Source organism: Oncorhynchus tshawytscha, linkage group LG04 (genome assembly GCF_018296145.1).
Source record: "Oncorhynchus tshawytscha isolate Ot180627B linkage group LG04, Otsh_v2.0, whole genome shotgun sequence".
In the NCBI taxonomy this organism is placed as follows: domain Eukaryota; kingdom Metazoa; phylum Chordata; class Actinopteri; order Salmoniformes; family Salmonidae; genus Oncorhynchus; species Oncorhynchus tshawytscha.
Window position 1 is genome coordinate 50,897,195 of NC_056432.1, and position 19,949 is coordinate 50,917,143.

Sequence of the window (19,949 nt, forward strand, 5' to 3'; positions counted from 1 at the left end):
CCCTCCAAGTTATCGAAAGCTTTCCACAGGGATGCTGGCCTATGTTGACTCTAATGTTTCCCACAGTTGTGTGAAGTTGGCTGGATGTCCTTTGGGCGGTGGACCATACTTGATACAAACAGGACACTGTTGAGTGTGAAAACTGGTGCGACCTGGCATCTACTACCATACCCCTTTGAAAGGCACTTAAATATTTTGTCTTGCCGATTCACCCTCAATTGCACAAATACACAATCAATGTCTCAATTGTCTGAAGGCTTAAAAATCCTTCTTTAACCTGTCTATTTCCACTTTATCCACACTGACTGAAGTGGATTTAACAAGTGACATCAATAAAGGATCATAGCTTCACCTGGTCAGTCTATGTCATGGAAAGAGCAGGTGTTCTTAATGTTTTTGTATACTCAGTGTACATTTATTTTATATTCAGTGAATATGGCCGAAATCTATCATTACCTCAAAAATGTCAACTTTTAACTGCATTTACACTTGCCCCCTTAGTTCCAATATCTCTACCACAGAATGTCAGATCCTTATTGTTCAGAAGTGTCTTGCTGTGTAGTTTGAAGGGCTCTACACTGTCTGAGAAAGTAATTTTTGTTCGCTAATGCCCAAGTTTGGCCAAAATGATGGAAAATATACTTTTTCTTTGTATATGCATGACTCAAAGCATAATCATTATGACAAAAGTAACAAACATGTTTATTCCATACTTAATCTAAGTATGTACTGTATGTATGCAAAAAGTCTGTTTATATTATCATAGTATGTTCAGTGAATTTGGTCAAAATGTGTGACTATCCCATTTGGCTGCTTGTACATTTTATCCCTTAAAAATTACATTATAGTTTCAATATCTCTGGCCCAGAATGTCACATTCTTACGAGGTTTAGTTCTTCTGATTGAGTGTGGTCTCCTGCAGTTTTCTCAAAGGGTCAACATCAGTGCTCTCCAACCCTGTTCCTGGAGAACTACCGTCATGTAGGTTTTCCTTCCAACCCTAATCTAGCACACCGGATTATAATATCCTGAACATATCCTGCCTGAACAGGCAGTTAACCCACTGTTCCTAGGCCGTCATTGAAAATAAGAATTTGTTCTTAACTGACTTGCCTAGTTAAATAAAGGTTAAAAAAAAAAATATATATATATATATATATATATATATATATATATATATATATATGTTTGATAATCCACTCAGTTTTGATGATAATTTCAGGATATTTGACCTAAATCTATTACTATTTCCCTCATGCCCATTTTTACCAGATTTGACCTTTAACTGATTGAAAATTGCCTTAAAAATAAAAAAATATACGTGTTATCCAGCCTAACTTTGTGTGTCAGGAAAAAATGGGAATGTCACAGGAAAGTGTTGACTCTGTGCAAAAGTGAAAAATGTTTCCACAGCCAAGTAGAAACATTTTTGAGAAATGCCGCTTGCCAAGAAATCAACTCAGATTCTGTATGAGGGAATGTGTTTATTAACAGGTATGGCATTAAAAATGCAGTGAACTCCACAGCTTGTTGTTCAAGCACACTTCATACTCTCCCTGTCTCACCACTCTGTCAGTCTAACTTTCATTTTTTTTTTAAACGAATCCCTATATTATCTACATTTACTGCTCCATATGAAGATAAGCTGTTTCTGATTCCATAAGAGTTAAACATTTCATAATAACAACCATAATAATACTAATTGTTTTGGCAAAGTCTGGGGAATATTTCAGTTCAGCCACACTATTGATGATCGTAGTCATGTGATCAGTGAACTCACTGCAGGCTGTAGGTCTGCTTCATGTCATGGAGGTCAAAGGTGATGAACAGCGAGCGGGGGTCCTTTTTGTTTTTGCGTATGGTGATCCGTCCCTGAAGCTCCTCCCCTAAAGAGGAAAACCAACAATAAAAGTGAGAGGCTGAGCACCAACCTTTGACTTCTGTTCACCTGTATTGGAGCGCTGCAGGGTGAAGTTTCCCTAGGAACAGATCTAGGATCAGCTTCCCCTCACCCAATCCTAAACTCGCCCATTAATGGTAATATGCTACACTGAGTCTAGAGGCAGAACCCCTCCTAGGCAGTTTAAGAGTAGGGCTATTCAGTTATAGTCCCGGAGTGCCACATCATCATCAGCACATTGAATATACTCTCAGGCCAATAATTCAAAATCAATACATAATAAATCAATACATTAATTGATCAGAGTAAAATGTATTAAATCCAGGTACTCCAAAGTGCCTGTGTGTGTGTGAGAGAGAGAGAGAGAGAGACAGAGAGAGAGAGAGAGAGAGAGAAGGATTTGATGCATGTAGAAGAGTGGATGTGTGTAGGGACATACAGTGAGCTCCAAAAGTATTGGAACAGTGACACATTTTTAGTTGTTTTTGCTCCAGCACTTCTACATGATTACGGAAAATCCTCAGTGAATAACGATGAGTGAGAATTGTTAAATTTATGTTTTAAGTATCCCTATATTTCTGTTACTACGGGGCTGCACAAATAGCATAACCCCCCCAAAAAGTCTTGAGGTATGATATTTGCGCATCTAACTTTCTCACTCATAATTATTCACGATTCATTCAGGATTATCCGTAATCATGGTAGCATCCACATTAAATGTAGAAGTGTTAAGAAAAATATTATATTCTTATTTACAGTAAAAGTGACTCCAAATTGACACAATACATTATTTACCATTCATGTCTATTGAGCCCAATAGATTTATTATCTGAAACGCATCCAAAACAGATAGAAAATGCATCAGACAAATGTGTAGAGTCACAAGCTTGATGTAATCAGTGTGTGCTATGAATATGGGACCAAATGCTACACTTTTTACTACTTTAATACGCAAGTGAATTTGTCCCAATACTTTTTTGGGGGGGAGGGGCTATGTAATGGTTCAACCTCAAATTAAAGTTTTCACTTAAACCACATAGCCATTGCATCATTTCACATCCAGCTGAAGCAGAGCGAAACAACACATGTTACTGTCCCTATACTTTTGGAGCTCACTGTATATTTTATTTATTTATTTTATTTTACCTTTATTTAACTAGGCAAGTCAGTTAAGAACAAATTCTTATTTTCAATGACTGCCTAGGAACAGCGGGTTACCTGCCTGTTCAGGGGCAGAACGACAGATTTGTACCTTGTCAGCTCGGGGGTTTGAACTTGCAACCTTCCGGTTACTAGTCCAACGCTTTAACCACTAGGCTACCCTGCCGCCCCATGTGCTTTGGTATGTGCCTACGAGAGAGAGACAGAGCATTTGTGTGTGAGTGAGAGAAAGTGTCTGTGCGTCAGTGAGAGAGAGGGTGTGTGTGTGTGTGCATAGCCAGATGGTGTGGTGAACCTCATATGTTTCAGTACAATTGCACACCACAGTGTGTTGGCAATATAGGGGGGGGGGGCAGGAGGAGAAGGTGTGATAATTACAACATATAATCACTTTGATTAACTCCACGTGTGTCTGCCGGGGGTAAATGAATGTTTACCCAATCGGCAAACAAGTCCTCCTCTATGCCAGGCGTTCCCTATTGATGGAGGTTAGAGGAGGACATGGAGAGAAGAAAAAAAACGCTGACGGTGGCATTTTCCTGAGCGAAGCTGCTGCTGCCGATGACTGTCTCATCAGAACTGTCACTGTGGCGACACTGTCAACATAGCAAAGTCTCTGGGCGCCACGCTCCGAGGCTGTCACTCCATTACAGCGGAGTGATGTACACACTGGAGCAGAGGAAGCGGAGGAGAGAGTGTGTGTGTGTGTGTGTGTGCGGGGGGGGGTATGAGAGTTAATAGTGTATCAGTTTGTGTATTCCTACGTGTGTGTGTTTTTGGCGGGGGGGTATGAGAGTGAATGTGTATTGGTTTCTCTGTGTATTAATAACAGGGTCGTTCTTGAATTGTGGGGGCATTTGGGCATGGCATTTTGGAAATGAACTTCCCATACTAAATCAGCGAATATGACTAATGACTTTAAATAATTGTTACCAGTATTATAACATTGTGCCACTGCAACCAGTAGGGGAGTAACACCAATGACAGTAACACTAATGACACATTTTTAGGTAATTGAGGATTTTCTAAAAAGTAATAATGTAGTGAAAATCTCACTTTTAGAAGTAAATATTCTGTTAAAGGAATACTTCCCCAGAATCAGATGAAGTCTTGGATACTATTTGTATGTCTCTTAGTCCAGTATGAAGGAAGATAGAGGTAGTTTCACGAGCCAATGCTAACTAGCATTAGCACAATGACTGCGAAGGGACTCTGACAAAATCCGAAGTATCCCTTTAACTCATACACAAATAATGTTGTTGACTCGTCCTTTACTCGTATTTGTAGCCAAAACATACATTAAGAAAAAACACTTAAAAAACCCTACCTCAAACTTGTGGATGTTTCAAAAATGCTTGCTAATTCCTCATATAAGGTGACGTCACGTTGGCTCATTAGCTGAGCTGGCTAATCAGCGGATTACTTTAATATATACACACTACCGTTCAAATGTTTGGGGTCACTTAGAAATGTCCTTGTTTTCCATGAAACATACATGAAATTAGTTGCAAATTGAATAGGAAATATAGTCAAGACATTGACAAAGCTATAAATAACGATTTTTCATTGAAATAATAATTGTGTCTGTCCTTCAAACTTTGCTTTCGTCAAAGAAACCTCCATTTTCAGCAATTACAGCCTTGCAGACCTTTGGCATTCTACTTGTCAATTTGTTGAGGAAATCTAAAGAGATTTCACCCCATGCTTCCTGAAGCACCTCCCACAAGTTGGATTGGCTTGATGGGCACTTCTTACATACTATACGGTCAAGCTACTCCCAAAACAGCTCAATAGGGTTGGGATCCGGTGACTGTGCTGGCCACTCCATTATAGACAGAATACCAGCTGACTGCTTTTTCCCCAAAAAGTTATTGCATAGTTTGGAGCTGTGCTTTGGGTCATTGTCCTGTTGTGGGAGAAAATGGGCTCCAATAATGTCTCATTATATGGCTGTGAATGCACCAGGAACGAGCCTGCGCTTTCTGTCGTTTCTTCAAGATGTCTGCAGCATTGTGACGTATTTGTAGGCATATCATTGGAAGATTGGCCATAAGAGACTACATTTTCCAGGGGTCCGCCCGGTGTCCTTTGTCTAAATTGGTGCGTAATCTTCAGTTGCGGGCATTTTCTCCTGGGATTCAGGACAGAAAGCACACTTCCACGAACGATGTATCATCGAAGAGATATGTGAAAAACACCTTGAGGATTGGTTCTAAACAACGTTTGCCATGTTTCAGTCGATATTATGGAGTTAATTTGGAAAAAAGTTAGGCGTTTTTATGACTGGATTTTCGTTTTTTTTTGGTAGCCAAACGTGACGCACCAAACGGAGCGATTTCTCCTAAACAAATAACCTTTCAGGAAAAACTGAACATTTGCTATCTAACAGAGTCTCCTCATTGAAAACACCTGAAGTTCTTCAAAGGTAAATGATTTTATTTGAATGCGTTTCTGGTTTTTGTGAAAATGTTGTCTGCTGAATGCTAACGCTAATGCTAACGCTAAATGCTACGCTAGCTAGCTACTGTTACACAAATGATTGTTTTCCTATGTTTGAGAAGCATATTTTGAAAATCTGAGATGACAGTGTTGTTAACAAAAAGCTAAGAGCTAGCATATTTATTTAATTTGCGATTTTCGTGAATAGTTAACGTTGCATTATGGTAATGAGCTTGAGGCTGTATTCACGATCCCGGATCCGGGATGGCTAAGTGCAAGAGGTTAATCTTTTCTTTTTATTGGCCAGTCTGAGATAAGGCTTTTTCTTTGCAACTCTGCCTAGAAGGCCAGCATCTCGGAGTAACCTCTTCACTGTTGACGTTGATACTGGTGTTTTGCGGGTACTATTTAATGAAGCTGCCAGTTGAGGACTTGTGAGGCATCCGTTTCTCAAACTAGACACTCTAATGTACTTGTCCTCTTGCTCAGGCCTTGTTATTGGATTTTTATGAATAATTACTAAATGATGTATACATTTAGGTTAGAAATATAACTAAACAGAATAGTACTCTGTTACTGTATGAATGTATGAATCTTATTAGAATCATAAAACTGAAAATAAGGTGTGTAGTTTTAGTCAAGAATTAGAACAAGGACTTTCTGTTCCTTGTTAGAAACGAATGGAGCTATCGTCAGACCGGCTGGAATACTGTGTTCCTTACACAACATTCTGTCCCCACCCAGGGAGGGGAGAGACCTTGGGCATGTAGTAGATTGTTTAACAGGTGGCAGACAATGTGAGAAGGCTTGTGAACTATATTGCCATTGTATCTGAGAGGAAGAGGGTCATTTATGACTAAATGTGAGGTATATAAACCAATGTACATGGTATTATGACCAGAACGTTCCCATGAATAAAAATGTACATATTGTACTATTGTAGACTGGGCCTCTGTCGGTCTTCATTTCTATCAGTATCCTACAAATTCTGATATAGCAGACTGAGTAGTTTAATTGAATTGGTTAATGAACACATAGTTACTAAATTCATCTAACAGGCCTCCCACTCCTCTTTCTATTCTGGTTAGAGTCAGTTTGCGCTGTTGTGTGAAGGGAGGAGTACAAAGCGTTGTAAGAGATCTTCAATTTCTTGGCAATTTCTCGCATGGAATAGCCTTCATTTCTCAGAACAAGAATAGCGTCAGTCTAGTTTCAGAAGAAAGTTATTTGTTTCTGGACATTTTGAACCTGCAATCGAACCCACAAATGCGGATGCTCCAGATACTCAACTAGTCTAAAGAAGGCTGGTTCAATTGCTTCTTTAATCAGTACAACAGTTTTCAGCTGTGCTAACATGATTGCAAAAGGGTTTTCTAATGATCAATTAGCCCTGTAAAATTATAAACTTGGATTAGCTAACGTGCCATTGGAACACAGGAGTGATGGTTGCTGATAATGGGTCTCTGTACGCCTTTGTAGATATTCCATTAAAAATCAGCGGTTTCCAGCTACAATAGTCATTTACAACCTTAATGTCGACACTGTATTTCTGATCCATTTGATGTTATTTCAATGGACAAAGAATGTGCTTCTCTTCCAAAAACAAGGACATTTCTAAGTGACCCCAAACTTATATACACACTGCTCAGCAAAGAAGCCACTTCTCTCCAGGAAAAACATCAGGGACAGACTGATATTCTGCAAAAGGTACAGGGATTGGACTACTAAGAACTGGGCTAAAGTCATTTTCTACGATGAATCCCTTTCTGGTTGTTTGGGGCATCCGGATAAAAGCTTGTCCGGAGAAGACAAGGTGAGCGCTACCATCAGTCCTGTGTCATGCCAACAGTAAAGCATCCTGTGTGGGGTTGCTTCTCAGCCAAGGGATTGGGCTCACTCAGAATTTTGCCTGAGAACACAGCCATGAATAAAGAATGGTCCCAACACATCCTCCGAGAGCAACTTCTCCCAACCATCCAGGAACAGTTTGGTGACTAGCAATGCCTTTTACAGCACGATGGAGCACCTTGCCATAAGGCAAAAGTGATAACTAAGTGGCTCAAGGAACAAAACATCGATATTTTGGGTCCATGGCCAGGAAACTCCCCAGACCTTAATCCCATTGAGAACTTGTGGTCAATCCTCAAGAGGCGGGTGAACAAACAAAAACCAACAATTTCTGACAAACTCCCAAGCATTGATTATGCAAGAATGGGCTGCCATGTGGCTCAGAAGTTAATTGACAGCATGCCAGGGCGGATTGCAGAGGTCTTGAAAAAGAGGGGCCAACACTGAAAATATTGACTCTTTGCATCAACTTTGTGTAATTGTCAATAAAAGCCTTTGACACTTATGAAATGCTTGTAATTATACTTCAGTATTCCATGGTAACATCTCACAAAAAAATATATAAAGACACTGAAGCAGCAAACTTTGAGGAAATTAATATTTGTGTCATTTTCAAAACTTTTGGCCACAACTGTGTATGTATATATGTGTATATAACTGTGTATATATATATATATATATATATATATATATACAGTATATTAGAGGTCGACCGATTATGATTTTTCAACGCCGATACCGATTATTGGAGGACCAAAAAAGCTGATGCCGATTAAAATCGGCCGATTTTTTTGAATTTATTTATTTGTAATAATGACAATTATAACAATACTGAATAAACACTTATTTTAAATTAATATAATACAAATAAAATCAATTTAGCCTCAAATAAATAATGAAACATGTTCAATTTGGTTTAAATAATGCAAAAACAAAGTGTTGGAGAAGAAAGTGAAAGTGCAATATGTGCTATGTAAGAAAGCTAACGTTTAAATTGTTTCGTTATGGAATGGATGATTCGGCGGTTGTCGTTCTTCGCGTTCAATGATACCGAATTCCTAGCTGCAGACTAGTAATTAATATCAAAGACGTGTTCTTATTCTGTCGGTATCGATAGTCTAAGAGTTTAACCACGTGGTATGGTTAAAAGATTCAGCAATGGTCTGCAACCTTTGTACTCCCGTGATTGAGAGAAACATGGTCATGGAATTTCTCAAAGTTGGGTTTAATTCGGAATTGCAGAAAAGGGACTGTCCCAGGTTGCCTGACCCTAACTGGGCTCAGGGGCGGTCCTCTAATTTAGTTCAACTCAAAAGGGAATTGGAGTTTCCTTCATTAAACAGTCCAAAATCACTGTACAGTTCAAAATGTTACTGTACCTAGCTAGCTAATGGAGGAAGCGTTCACTTCAGGAGTGTGTTCATTGGCTGGTTAACATCCAATTTGTTTCATATGAATTGACTGGCGTAGAGCTAGCAAGCTAATGGTCAAATTTAAGCTAGTTTTCAAGCACATTGTCAAACTTAAGAAATACTCCTCCTTCATGCACAAAACTCTTTAGCATGATGTAACATAGTGGAACTAACACTTCATCCGCAAAGATTTATTGATTTAACTTTGAATCATTCTGGTGTTTTGAGGCAGAAATTCTTAGCTCCCATCCCTCACTGGTGCTGGCTATGCACTGGGATCTATAAAAGGCGGTATACCTGCAAGACAGTGGTAAATCTTGAAAGGGCATATAAACATTGGCTTATTGTTTTTTGTTTTTTTTACAGGTAACATACCATGTTTTTTTTGGTCTGAAATAGGTATAAATGTGAACGAAAAATGCAGGAAAACTCAACCATGCATCAAAGTCAGCGTTTTCATCATAAGTTCACATTATCAAGACTGAGTTAATTGTAACTTCACAGTATCCCGACTCAGACTCATGACTCAGGGGCCAAATTAAGTGTGTGGACTCTTTTTGGGGAGGCTCCAAAACCTATCCATCACCCCCTCTACACGGGTACACTGGGCTGGGAGCAGGCTGTAGGAACAGGATATTTAGCAAATAAATTGCCTATAGCAAATAAATTGCCTAGGCAGGCACTTTTAATTAAAGACAACCATGCAGATGAGGGCTGTCAGAAGACAATGCTGATTCCTCAGTCAGTGGTAGCGTCCCAAATGGCACCCTATTCCCTAAATAGTGTACTACTTTCGACTAGGGCCCTATGTGTCCTGGTCAGAAGCACTATATAGGGAATAGGGTGCCTTTTGGGACACACCCAAAGTGAATGTGAATCTATTCCTTGTCTACGTGAAAATCATTATATTTCCCCTCTTCTCTGTCACAAACCCAATGAGCTGGGTCCTATCCAGAGCACACCGTAGAAAATATATTTTGAAAAAGAAAACAAAAATGAGCAGGTTGGCGTTTATTTTACTGTCTAGACTAATGCAACTTGCTGTTGGCTGGGCTCACCGCTTGTGCCATCAAACCCCTCCAACGTATCCAGAATGCCGCAGCCCGCCTGGTGTTCAACCTTTCCAAGTTCTCCCAGGTCTGCTCAAGTGTGCAGCATCCGTCAAATGTTGGTTCAATAAATAACACAGAATTTAACATTGTTATCAGGACATATTCCTAACGTGTGGAAACCAGCGTATGTGCTGCCACTACATAAGGGAGTTTGATTGTTGTGATCTTGACAACTATCGTCCCATATCAATGCTTTCTTGAATCGTTGGTGAATGTGCAACTTCGTAGATTGTTTAATCTGTATTTGGAATGTACATCAATCAGGGTTATGACCAGTACTATTACTGCAACCATATCAGTTGTAAATTATATTGTCAACGCATTGTATGCAACGATGAATTGTGCTGCCCTATTTATAGATTTGTCAAATGCTTTTGATACAGACGATCATTCTATCTTATTAAGTAAGTTGTCTGTGTTAGGTCTTGGCACTGATGCCTGTTTGTGGTTTCAGAAGACGGGGTTAAATCTGAATTTCTTGAAAAACTTAAAGGGGTACCCCAGGGTTTGATTTTGTGGCCATTGTTGTTCACGTTGTGTATAAATGACATTGGAAATACTGTAAAACACCTGTAACATTCACCTCTATAAAGAAGACATAGTTATTTATTCCTGTGCATCTTCAGTGCAGCAGGCCATTCGTGACCTTCAGCATGATTTTGACTCATCCAAAAATCACTTACTGATCGTAAATTAGTGTTAAATGCAAATAAAACCACGTTTATTCTCTTCTCTAAGTCTCGTAATGTTGAACCTGAGGACTTGCACTCCAAATGGAGCAAGTTTCTCACTATAAGTACTTGGGTATGTGGATTGATGACAAGTGGTCTTTTGAAACACACATTGAAAACTTGACAAACATGCTGAGATCGATGTTTGTTTTTTATATAAAAATAAATCCTGACTCAGTTCTGAAAATATAAGGAAGATAGTTTAAAAAAAACGCTTCTCCTTGCAATCGAGATGATTTATATGCACGCGGCATCCTCTGTTATGAAACCATTGGACTCAGTATTCCATTCAGCAATCCATTTTATCACTAGGGACGGTTTAAGGACTCATCATTGCATTCTTTATGTGGGATGGGCCTCTCTGTCTGTAAGAAGAGCTGCATTCTCTTTTATTTATTTACAAAGCAGTCTTGTAGAAACTTCCTCTGTACATTACTTTGTTTTTACCAAACCTGTTCTTAGGGATAGATAACTCTGGAGATCCCTTTGGTCTCCACAGAACTGGGAAAATCTGCATTTAGTTTTTTTTGCCCCCTTATGTGTGGAACAATACACATAATTCCTTTCAGGCATTTTAAATGATTGATTGGAGACTTACGTTACAGAATGCGATTGCTTTTCTTAAATATTTTTCATGTAGTGCTTTATGCGTTTTATTATAGTGTGTTTTGTTGGGCTGTTATATTTATGTATTGGGTTTTACTTGTAAATGTATACAGGGCTCTCTTGTAAAAATGGTTTCATCTCAATGTGACTCCCTGTTTAAATAAAGGTTAATAAATGAATGCCACACTGCCCCTATGCACACTCCACTGGCTTCCAGTCGAAGCTCGCATCCACTACAAGACCATTGCACTTGCCTACGGAGCAGCAGGAGGAACTGCCCCTCCATACCTTCAGGCTATGCTCAAACCGTACACCCCAACCAAGTACTCCATTCTGCCACCTCTGGACTCTTGGCACTCCCACCTCTACGGGAAGGCAGCTCCCGCTCAGCCCAGCAAAAGCTCTTCTCTGTCAGACACCCCAATGTTGGAACAAGCTTCTCCCTGAAGCTAGGATAGCAGATCCCCTGGCCATCGTCCAAAACCATCTGAAACCCTACCTCTTCAAAGAGTATCTTAAATAATCCCACAGCACATTTTTGTTTTCATGAATTTTTACGAAAGACAATTTTGACTTTGCAGCTGGCCTATCTAGCGGAAATCGTTCAGTTCTGCTGCCAGGGCAAGATTCATGACAAACATCAACCTGACAAAAATGTGCAGATACTGAACACGACCCATTTCTTTCAGATGAATGACAAAGGGCTGGGAAAAGGGGCTGAAATGGAACCCAGCCTTGCTCAACGCTTGAGGGGAGCCAGAATGGAAAGGCAGGCTATGCAGGGGTATGCTACAGTAAGTCTAAGCCTGTGTCCCAAATGGCACCCTATTCCCTTTTTAGTGCACCACTTTTGACCAGGGCCCATAGGGTTTTGGTCAAAAATAGTGCACTATATAGGGCAAGGGTTATTCAATTCTTATTCTACGAGGTCCGGAGCCTGCTGGTTTTCTTTTCTACCCGATAATTAATTGCACCCACTGTCTAAATCAATCCCTGATTAGAGGGGAACAATAAAAAAAATGCAGTGGAACTGGCTTCGAGGTCGAGAGTTGAGTTTGAGGGATATAGAGAACAGGGTGCCATTTGGGACGCATCCCATAGCTTGGAATGCAGGGTTTAAAAAAGGCCAAAAGAGTAATTGCTCGACTGCGATAGTCCTCTGACAAAATGCAACCTCTGCAGGGTAACTAAAACGAGTCTGGGATTAAATGATTGAATAAAAGAAAACAAACTTGGCGGAAAACTGGGAGGAAAATTCTACTTTTCTGCCGAGAAACACACACACAGAAATGCTACAAATGCTCATACAACAGAAACACAACTTTAATCAGAGACGCTAGTGCCTCTAGCAATCTAGTGAAGTAGCCAGAAACTGAGGGAGAATTGATCATGTGTTGAAATCAAAGGAGAAATAGAGCTGGTCCTTTCACAGAGACCTCGATCATCAACATGCCAATAATGTTAACCACACACAGCCACAGAAATGCGCCATCTTAGTCCATTACACTCACTGGTGCTCTCCAAACCGGGACTGTGCCCCAAATGGGACACTATTCCCTTGCAAATGCACTACATTTGACCAGGGCCCATCCTCCAATGTAAAATAAAAAAATTAAGGATCGTGATATTTTGGTGAATTGAAGCTTGTTCTTACCTTTGCCATGTGAGGTCAGTTTGACCTGCTGGGCAAGAGAGACTGTGACCACCCTCTCTTAGAAGAAAAGGGTTATTCAGCTGTCCCCATAGTAGCACCATTTTTTGTTCCAGGTAGAACCCTTTTTAGTTGCAGGTAGAACCATTCTGGGTTCCATATAGAACTCACTGTAGAAAGGTTTTTACATGGAACCCAAAAAGGCTCTGCCTGGAACCATAAGGGTTATACTTGGAACCAAAAAGGGTTCTTCAAAGGGTTCTCTTATGGGGACAGCCAAAGAACCGTTTTAGGTTCTAGATACCACCTTTTCCCCCCTAAGGGTGTATGAATTGAACAAACCCAAAAGACGGGATGAAAAAAGAGGTCTTCCAAACTTTTTTCAAAAATGGTGGATTGACAGTGATTATAATGAATGCCAAAACAAACCAGAAGAAAGATAAATAGTGGCTGAGTTAAATATTTCAATCAAGAGAGAGATGGAAGGACGACCAGCCAGTAAAGTGTAAAGGTAAGAGACTCTAATGCTATGATATTCACCATCCCTCCTTGATTGTTGCCGTACTACTGGTTAAATGCTTCCTTTTTCAGCATTAACTGGTTGGAGTTGTTTGTATACCTACAATCAGATCTAGTGTGTGCTCAAAGTATTATCTTCAGAAAATGTAGATGTTTATCATCTCTGTTCATCTCCTGCTCAGATTTCTCCAAACAGAGGGTGGTCACGGTCTCTCTTGCCCAGTAGGTCAAACTGACCTCACATGGCAAAGGTAAGAACAAGACAAGGTAACACTTAACTTGACACTTCTGCCATAGACCTACACACATACTTTTTTTGCAGACATCGATTAGAAGTAGCAAATGTTGCACACGCACAAAACATTGTATGTTTTTGAGGACCACGCTGAAAAATGGTTGTTTAATGTTTTAATGCATCATCATGTGCGCTTTTAAGCTGTACATTAAAAAAAAGAAAAATCAGGCACGCATGCACACACCTCCCTTTCCAACTTCTCCCAAGGCAGAACAACTTCCATCTATCCCCCCCAGCACTGCAGTGATGTGCACAGCAGCAGCATTTCAACCTAGTCTCCCTATCTCCCCCTTTCTACATAAAACTCTCTCTCACCCTCTCCTCTTTCTGTCTAAGAAGAGGTGGATAGGTAGAGGAGGTATAGTCAGGCAGTGTCAGGGGGTCGTATATCCTGAGCACCTGTCTGAGCAGTACATAAAGCAGGCCTGGGGAATTACACCCTGCTGTCTGCCTGATGCAGTTCAGCTCCTCAAGGACCTTCAGGGGGGGGGTGAGAGTTGGAGGGAGAGTGAAAGAGATAATTCCATCAGTAAGAGGCACAAGAAGAAGACAGAAGAGTTATGGCAGGACAAAGGGCACAGAGAGGGCACTAGAGTTAAAGGGATGGAGGAAAGTGACTTGCCGGCCTATCGAAATCTGCAGCAAACTCCCACCCGAGTTGCAGGTCCTCTGGTTGATCCGAGACACAGATAACCAGGCCATGGTTAATCTATAAGATCATGGTACATCCTCGGACACAAAGTATGACCTTGTTTCTTGAACAAACAACCAAAGTATGAAGTTGAAAAAATGATGATATATATATTTTAAAAAATCCCTAACCCTATGAAAATCCCACCTCATCCATTTCCTAGTCATACAGAACAGAGGAGCATGACAAATGATGCTGCGTTTAATTTATTAACCTGCCAGCTCCGAGTAGTTCTCAGCGATGTTTTCTTCCGGCCCACTGCGTGCTGTTTTTCTCTCTTGAAACAACAACATCTCTTTGCGTGTGTGTGTGTTGACTCTCAGCCTCCTGTGGTTAATTACTGCACTCATACAAACACATCTCATATGCTTCAGTCTCGCCACAGATGTATCACCGGATGCACAGAGCGGAGAGATATTGGCGTTGCTGCAGGTCAGGTTGTGTTTCTCAGCCCTTGCTGTTTTAAATCAGGTGTGTCTCTTTAACAGCACTCTGTAAAATAAATAGACCCTTTGCTATGACACTCAGACCCTTTGCTATGACGCTCCAAATTGAGCTTAGGTGCATCCTGTTTCCATTGATCATCCTTGAGATGTTTCTACAACTTGATTGGAGTCCAACTGTGGTAAATTCATTTCATTGGACATGATTTGGAAAGGCACAAATCTGTCTATATAAGGTCCAACAGTTAAAAACGCATGTCAGAGCAAAAACCAGGCCATGAGGTCGAAGGAATTGTCCGTAGAGCGCCGAGACATGATTGTGTCGAGGCACAGCTCTGGGGAAGGGTATCAAAAAATGTCTGCAGCATTGAAGGTCCCCAAGAACACAGTGGCCTCCATCATTCTTAAATGGAAGAAGTTTGGAACCACCAAGACTCTTCCTAGAGCTGGCCGCCCCCGGGCCAAACTGAGCAATCGGGTGAAAAGGGCCTTGGTCAGGGAGGTGACCAAGAACCCGATGGACACCCCACAGAGCTCCAGAATTCCTCTGTGGAGATGGGAGAACCTTCCAGAAGGACAACCATCTCTGCAACACTGTACCAATCAGGATTTTATGGTAGAGTGGCCAGACGGAAGCCACTCCTCAGTAAAAGGCACAAGTTTGCCAAAAGGCACCTAAAGGACTCTCAGACCATGAGAAACAAGATTATCAAGGGTCTGATGAAACCAAGATTAAACTTTTTGGCCTGAATGCCAAGCGTTGCATCTGGAGGAAACCAAGCACCATCCCTACGGTAAAGCATGGTGGTGGCAGCATCATGCTGTGGGGATGTTTTTCATCTGAGAGACTGAAGGATCGAGGGAAAGATGAACAAAGCAAAGTACAGAGAGATCCTTGATGAAAATCTGCTCCAGAGCGCTCAGCACCTCATACTGAGGTGAAGGTTCACCTTCCATCCGCTTGAGAGGATCTGCAGGGAAGATTGGGAGAAACTCCCCAAATGCAGGTGTGCCAAGCTTGTAGCATCATAACCCAAGAAGACTCGAGGCTGTAATCACAGGTGCTTCAAAAAAAATACTGAGTAAAGGTTCTGAATACTTATGTAAATGTAATATCATTTTAATTTTGTTTTATAAATGAGCAAAAATGTATAAAAACCTGTTTTTGCTTTGTCATTATGGGGTATTGTGTGTAGATTGATGAGGGCAAAAAAACGATTTAATCCATTTTAGAATAAGGTTGGAACGTAACAAAATGTGGAAAAAGTAAAGGGGCCTGAAAACTTTTCCGAATGCTCTGTATAGGGGAATAGGATGCCACTTGGGACGAAGGCCATCTCTCTTTCTACGAGGTCAGAACCTTTGCCCTTTCCAGTCTTTATAGACTCTCCAAATTGTCTTTTGTATTGAATATCGGGTGTTGATTTTTGTGGGATACACTTTTTTTTTTTTTTTTTAGGGATGTGAGAAATGGAAAATAAATGTTAACGTTAAAACAATAAGAAAAATATATAAAATTCCATGTGACTCACAATGTAGCTGCCCTGCTGCAGGAAATGGTTTGAGTGTCATGGTGAGTCCCTTCCAGAAGGTTAAGCATCGCTCCTGTACTACCATTACTGTACCTCAATTCCACCCAATTTAATTTCTCAAAGTATTGCCATACAGGACTTCCTTCATATTGTTGCTTGCCTTTCCCTGCTATTTTTCCAACTGTTAACAAAGATGAGTCGGCCTCAAGGAGAGCCGACCTCCTTGCACAATTGATCCCTCGACTTCTCGCACGTCAAGATTAGATTCCACTAGGAAGATTCTGTGTTTTTGTAATGGAGGAGACTGATTAGTGGCCATACTTCAGAGAACACAAACACTTGCATCTTTCATAGCGAGCTAGCGAGGGAGGGAGAGCGGGGAGGGGCACAGTATAGGCAGGTTGGCCACCAGGCAGACAGAGTCAGAACCGCACACTAGGCCTATCTATCAGTGCTCAAAAACTGTATCTCGCAATGGAATGCTGTATGTAGAGAGAGAAAGACAGATAATCCCACCAACATTGATGTGAACATGGCTTGCAGTCAAATGGCACTTTTTTCTAGCCATACCATTCTATTCCTTTTTCTATGCTCTGAGCTGATAGAGGAAAGGGAGGACTAACGTATTTCCTGCCACTCTCTGTCTGCATGCCAAACGTCACCCTAATTCCTTACAGAAGATTTACAATCTCAGACTTTCGTTAATATGTCTCCCCAAAAAGCTTGTCACAGCCACCAGGCCTTTTATTTGCTTTATTTCTCCAATATTTAGATGTTTGCTTTTGGGGTATGCGTTCCCCAATGGGGTACTATAGACACACACCTCAAACATTTCATTTATGTTTTGTCTGTCCATTCTGAGACATTTAACCTGTGATCTTGTTTGTAATGTCACATCCATAACGCTGCAATTACCCACGTACACAACATATTTCCAGGTGAGTTGGTCTGTTTTGAGGGCGTTTAGTATGCAGGGCAGTGCCCATTCCACCAGTTGTGAGTAATGACAGAGGCAGGTGTGTGTGTGTAGCCCATTTCAGCAGTAGTGAGTGTTGTGATAATAGTGAGCTATGTGTGTGCACATGTTAGTTTGTGGGGGTGGGGGGGTATTCCAGCAGTAGTGAGTGTTCACAGCCTAACTTGGGGATCTCATCACCCTGTTAACTGATGCCTAAGGAGAGCGGGTGAGTCAGCTAGCGCCAAATACAGAGAGCATTGAGCTAATTTACCTAAGGGCTGGGGGGCATTTGTGGGTGTCTGCTTGTTTGAAGAATGAAATGTGCATGCATGAGGCCAGCAGGGCGTGTGTGTGTATCCAGAGCGTTGATGTATAGAGAAGCACTACCGGAGCACTGTAGATCGCACCAAACTGGTTTACTCTTCAATAAGAATACATTTAGAAAAAAAATAGAACAGTCACTGCAAATCTCTTTCTCACTCACTTACTCACTCACCCACGGTGTGCATATGGCAGAGGCTGCTGTTATGAGTTGGGCCAGACTGTCAGCAGATGCTAGGCGACCTTTCTATACACTCTGCAGCGTTTTAACCCACTTCAACACTGCAGGGTCTTAACCCATTTTAACACTGAGGTGTCTCAAAACTAGGGATGGTTATCGGTAAGATTTTAATGGTATTACCACTCTTACCGATACTGCATATCGATCCGGTACTTTAACGGTATTCTTATCGGTTCTTTTTGTAATTTTTTTACGAAAAAAACAAACAAACAAACAAACAAATTAAGAACAGAATTAACATAGCTTTATTTTCTGAAATGTAAAATAAATAAAAATAAACAATCATTTACAGCAAAAGAAACAGCAATGTTTTGAACAAATCACTATTATAGACTGTAATGTTGCGATGATGGAAATGTAAAACAAATTATCAATATTTTCCTGCAAAAGAAAATACAGTGGTATAGATCAACACGGGTGGGGCATGCAGGTAAGGCTGCAAAAGTTCTTAGCAGTTCTTCTGGAGAAAGATCAACATATTTGCCTTTGGCAGAATTCGGGATCTCTCCTGGCTGATTGTGTTCCCTCTGTTGAAAAGACCCTCTCGCTAGGGGTGGAGGAGGCTTGAGCACAGAGGTAGCTTGTTGCAATGTTTGTGAGGAGGGTCAGAGTAGCTCTCTTCTCCCACCACCACATCACAGGATCTTCAGCCATGGGGACTGTCTCCTCCATTTCCTCTCCTTCAGACTCCTCCTCCTGTTGCAGGTGCTCTGTGTCTGTCTGCTCCGGATCCTCTGACAGCCCTGGTGTTGCTCCTGTCACATTGGCCTCATCAGTTGCCTTCCTCAGCCTGTCCCAGGTGGAGACACTCACCGGCCTCCCTTTAAATCTGGGGTCCATTGCTGTGGCCTCATGCAGGAAGGCTTGAATGTCCTCATCCTGATAGTGCTCGGAGAGTTTCTCCCACACCTTCTCTTTGATGGTTGCCACAAACGTTGTATCTTCGTGCTTCACAGTGAAGTGCTTTTTGGAGGATGGGTATGATCTGTCCACAGATGGCATTCTTTTCACATGACACACACGCAGGGTGGATGTGTAGAGGATTCTCATGACCTGGACAAACTCCTCAGCCTTATGGAAGTCCTCGTTCTTCAGACGGTCCAGGTAGTCCTTGGTCATTGCTTTTCGCAGTCATGGGTCCAAGGCTGCTGCTTGGATCGATGGATACTCCTCCATGAATCTGGTCTTGACATCAAGTATGACTGAGTGTTGCAGAAGGCCTGAAATGACAACATACAATTAATTACCACACACGTGAATATTGAATGAAATAGTTAAATGTGGGAATTTCTAAATAATACTTTTAATAGATTGAACTGGCTTCTTACCAAAGAGCTGCTGCTTTTCCTTCAAGACTGTTTTGGATATCGAGGATCTCTTGAACAACACGACCACTGCTCTGATTAGGGCTGCCCATTAATCAATGGAAGTAGTTTTGTAGATTTTCTGCGCTGCCAGATTCAATGTGTACGCAAAGCATCCTATTTTTAGGATGTGTAGCCTCTTGATGGCAACATCCATATCGCCAGCATTATCAACAGTCACAGGTACAATCTTGCTCGGCTCTATCTCAAACTCTTCCAGAATGTCTGAGATCTCCTCTGCCAATCGCAGTTTGCGATTTGTACACTGCCCTGGTGTGGAGGACATTCTGTTTTACACTGCCCTGGCTTGTGTAGTACACTGTAACAGTGAGATAGTGGTCCTGACAGAGGCTGGTCCACCTGTCTGATGTGATGGCTAACTTTGGCACGTCCTTCAGCTCAGTGATCACATTGGCCTTTTCTACACCATACCAGGTAGGAATTAATGTGTCACTGAGGTAACTCCTGGAGGGAGGGGTATATTTGGGGTTGCCTTGCTCATCTCCCTACAGTAAAACAAGATATTCCATGTGTTGAATTATTGTGTATTGTATTGTGGAGTGATGGGACTAACATACAACCCTTTTATACTACTATATCCTAAAAATTAATACAGCTCAACAGACTATGACCTAAAGCCCTTGGACTCTACTGTTGCAAAGGGGTGTAGGCCTTTCACTAGGTGGCACTCATTCACCCTCTCCTTAGTCATCCTCCCACTAGCT

At 41.2% G+C, this 19,949-nt stretch overlaps 1 protein-coding gene across 2 annotated transcripts in view; it reads right to left on the reverse strand.

The window, feature by feature from the left end:
- Window positions 1-1,464: 1,464 nt before the first annotated feature.
- prmt3 (protein arginine methyltransferase 3) overlaps window positions 1,465-19,949 on the reverse strand; it is a 94,278-nt gene continuing 75,793 nt past the window's right edge. For both annotated transcript variants that reach the window (XM_024418433.2, XM_024418434.2), the window contains one exon: window positions 1,465-1,886. In XM_024418433.2, the coding sequence (XP_024274201.1) occupies window positions 1,777-1,886 (110 nt within the window). In that variant the 3' untranslated portion in view covers window positions 1,465-1,776. The remainder of the gene's footprint in view (window positions 1,887-19,949) is intronic.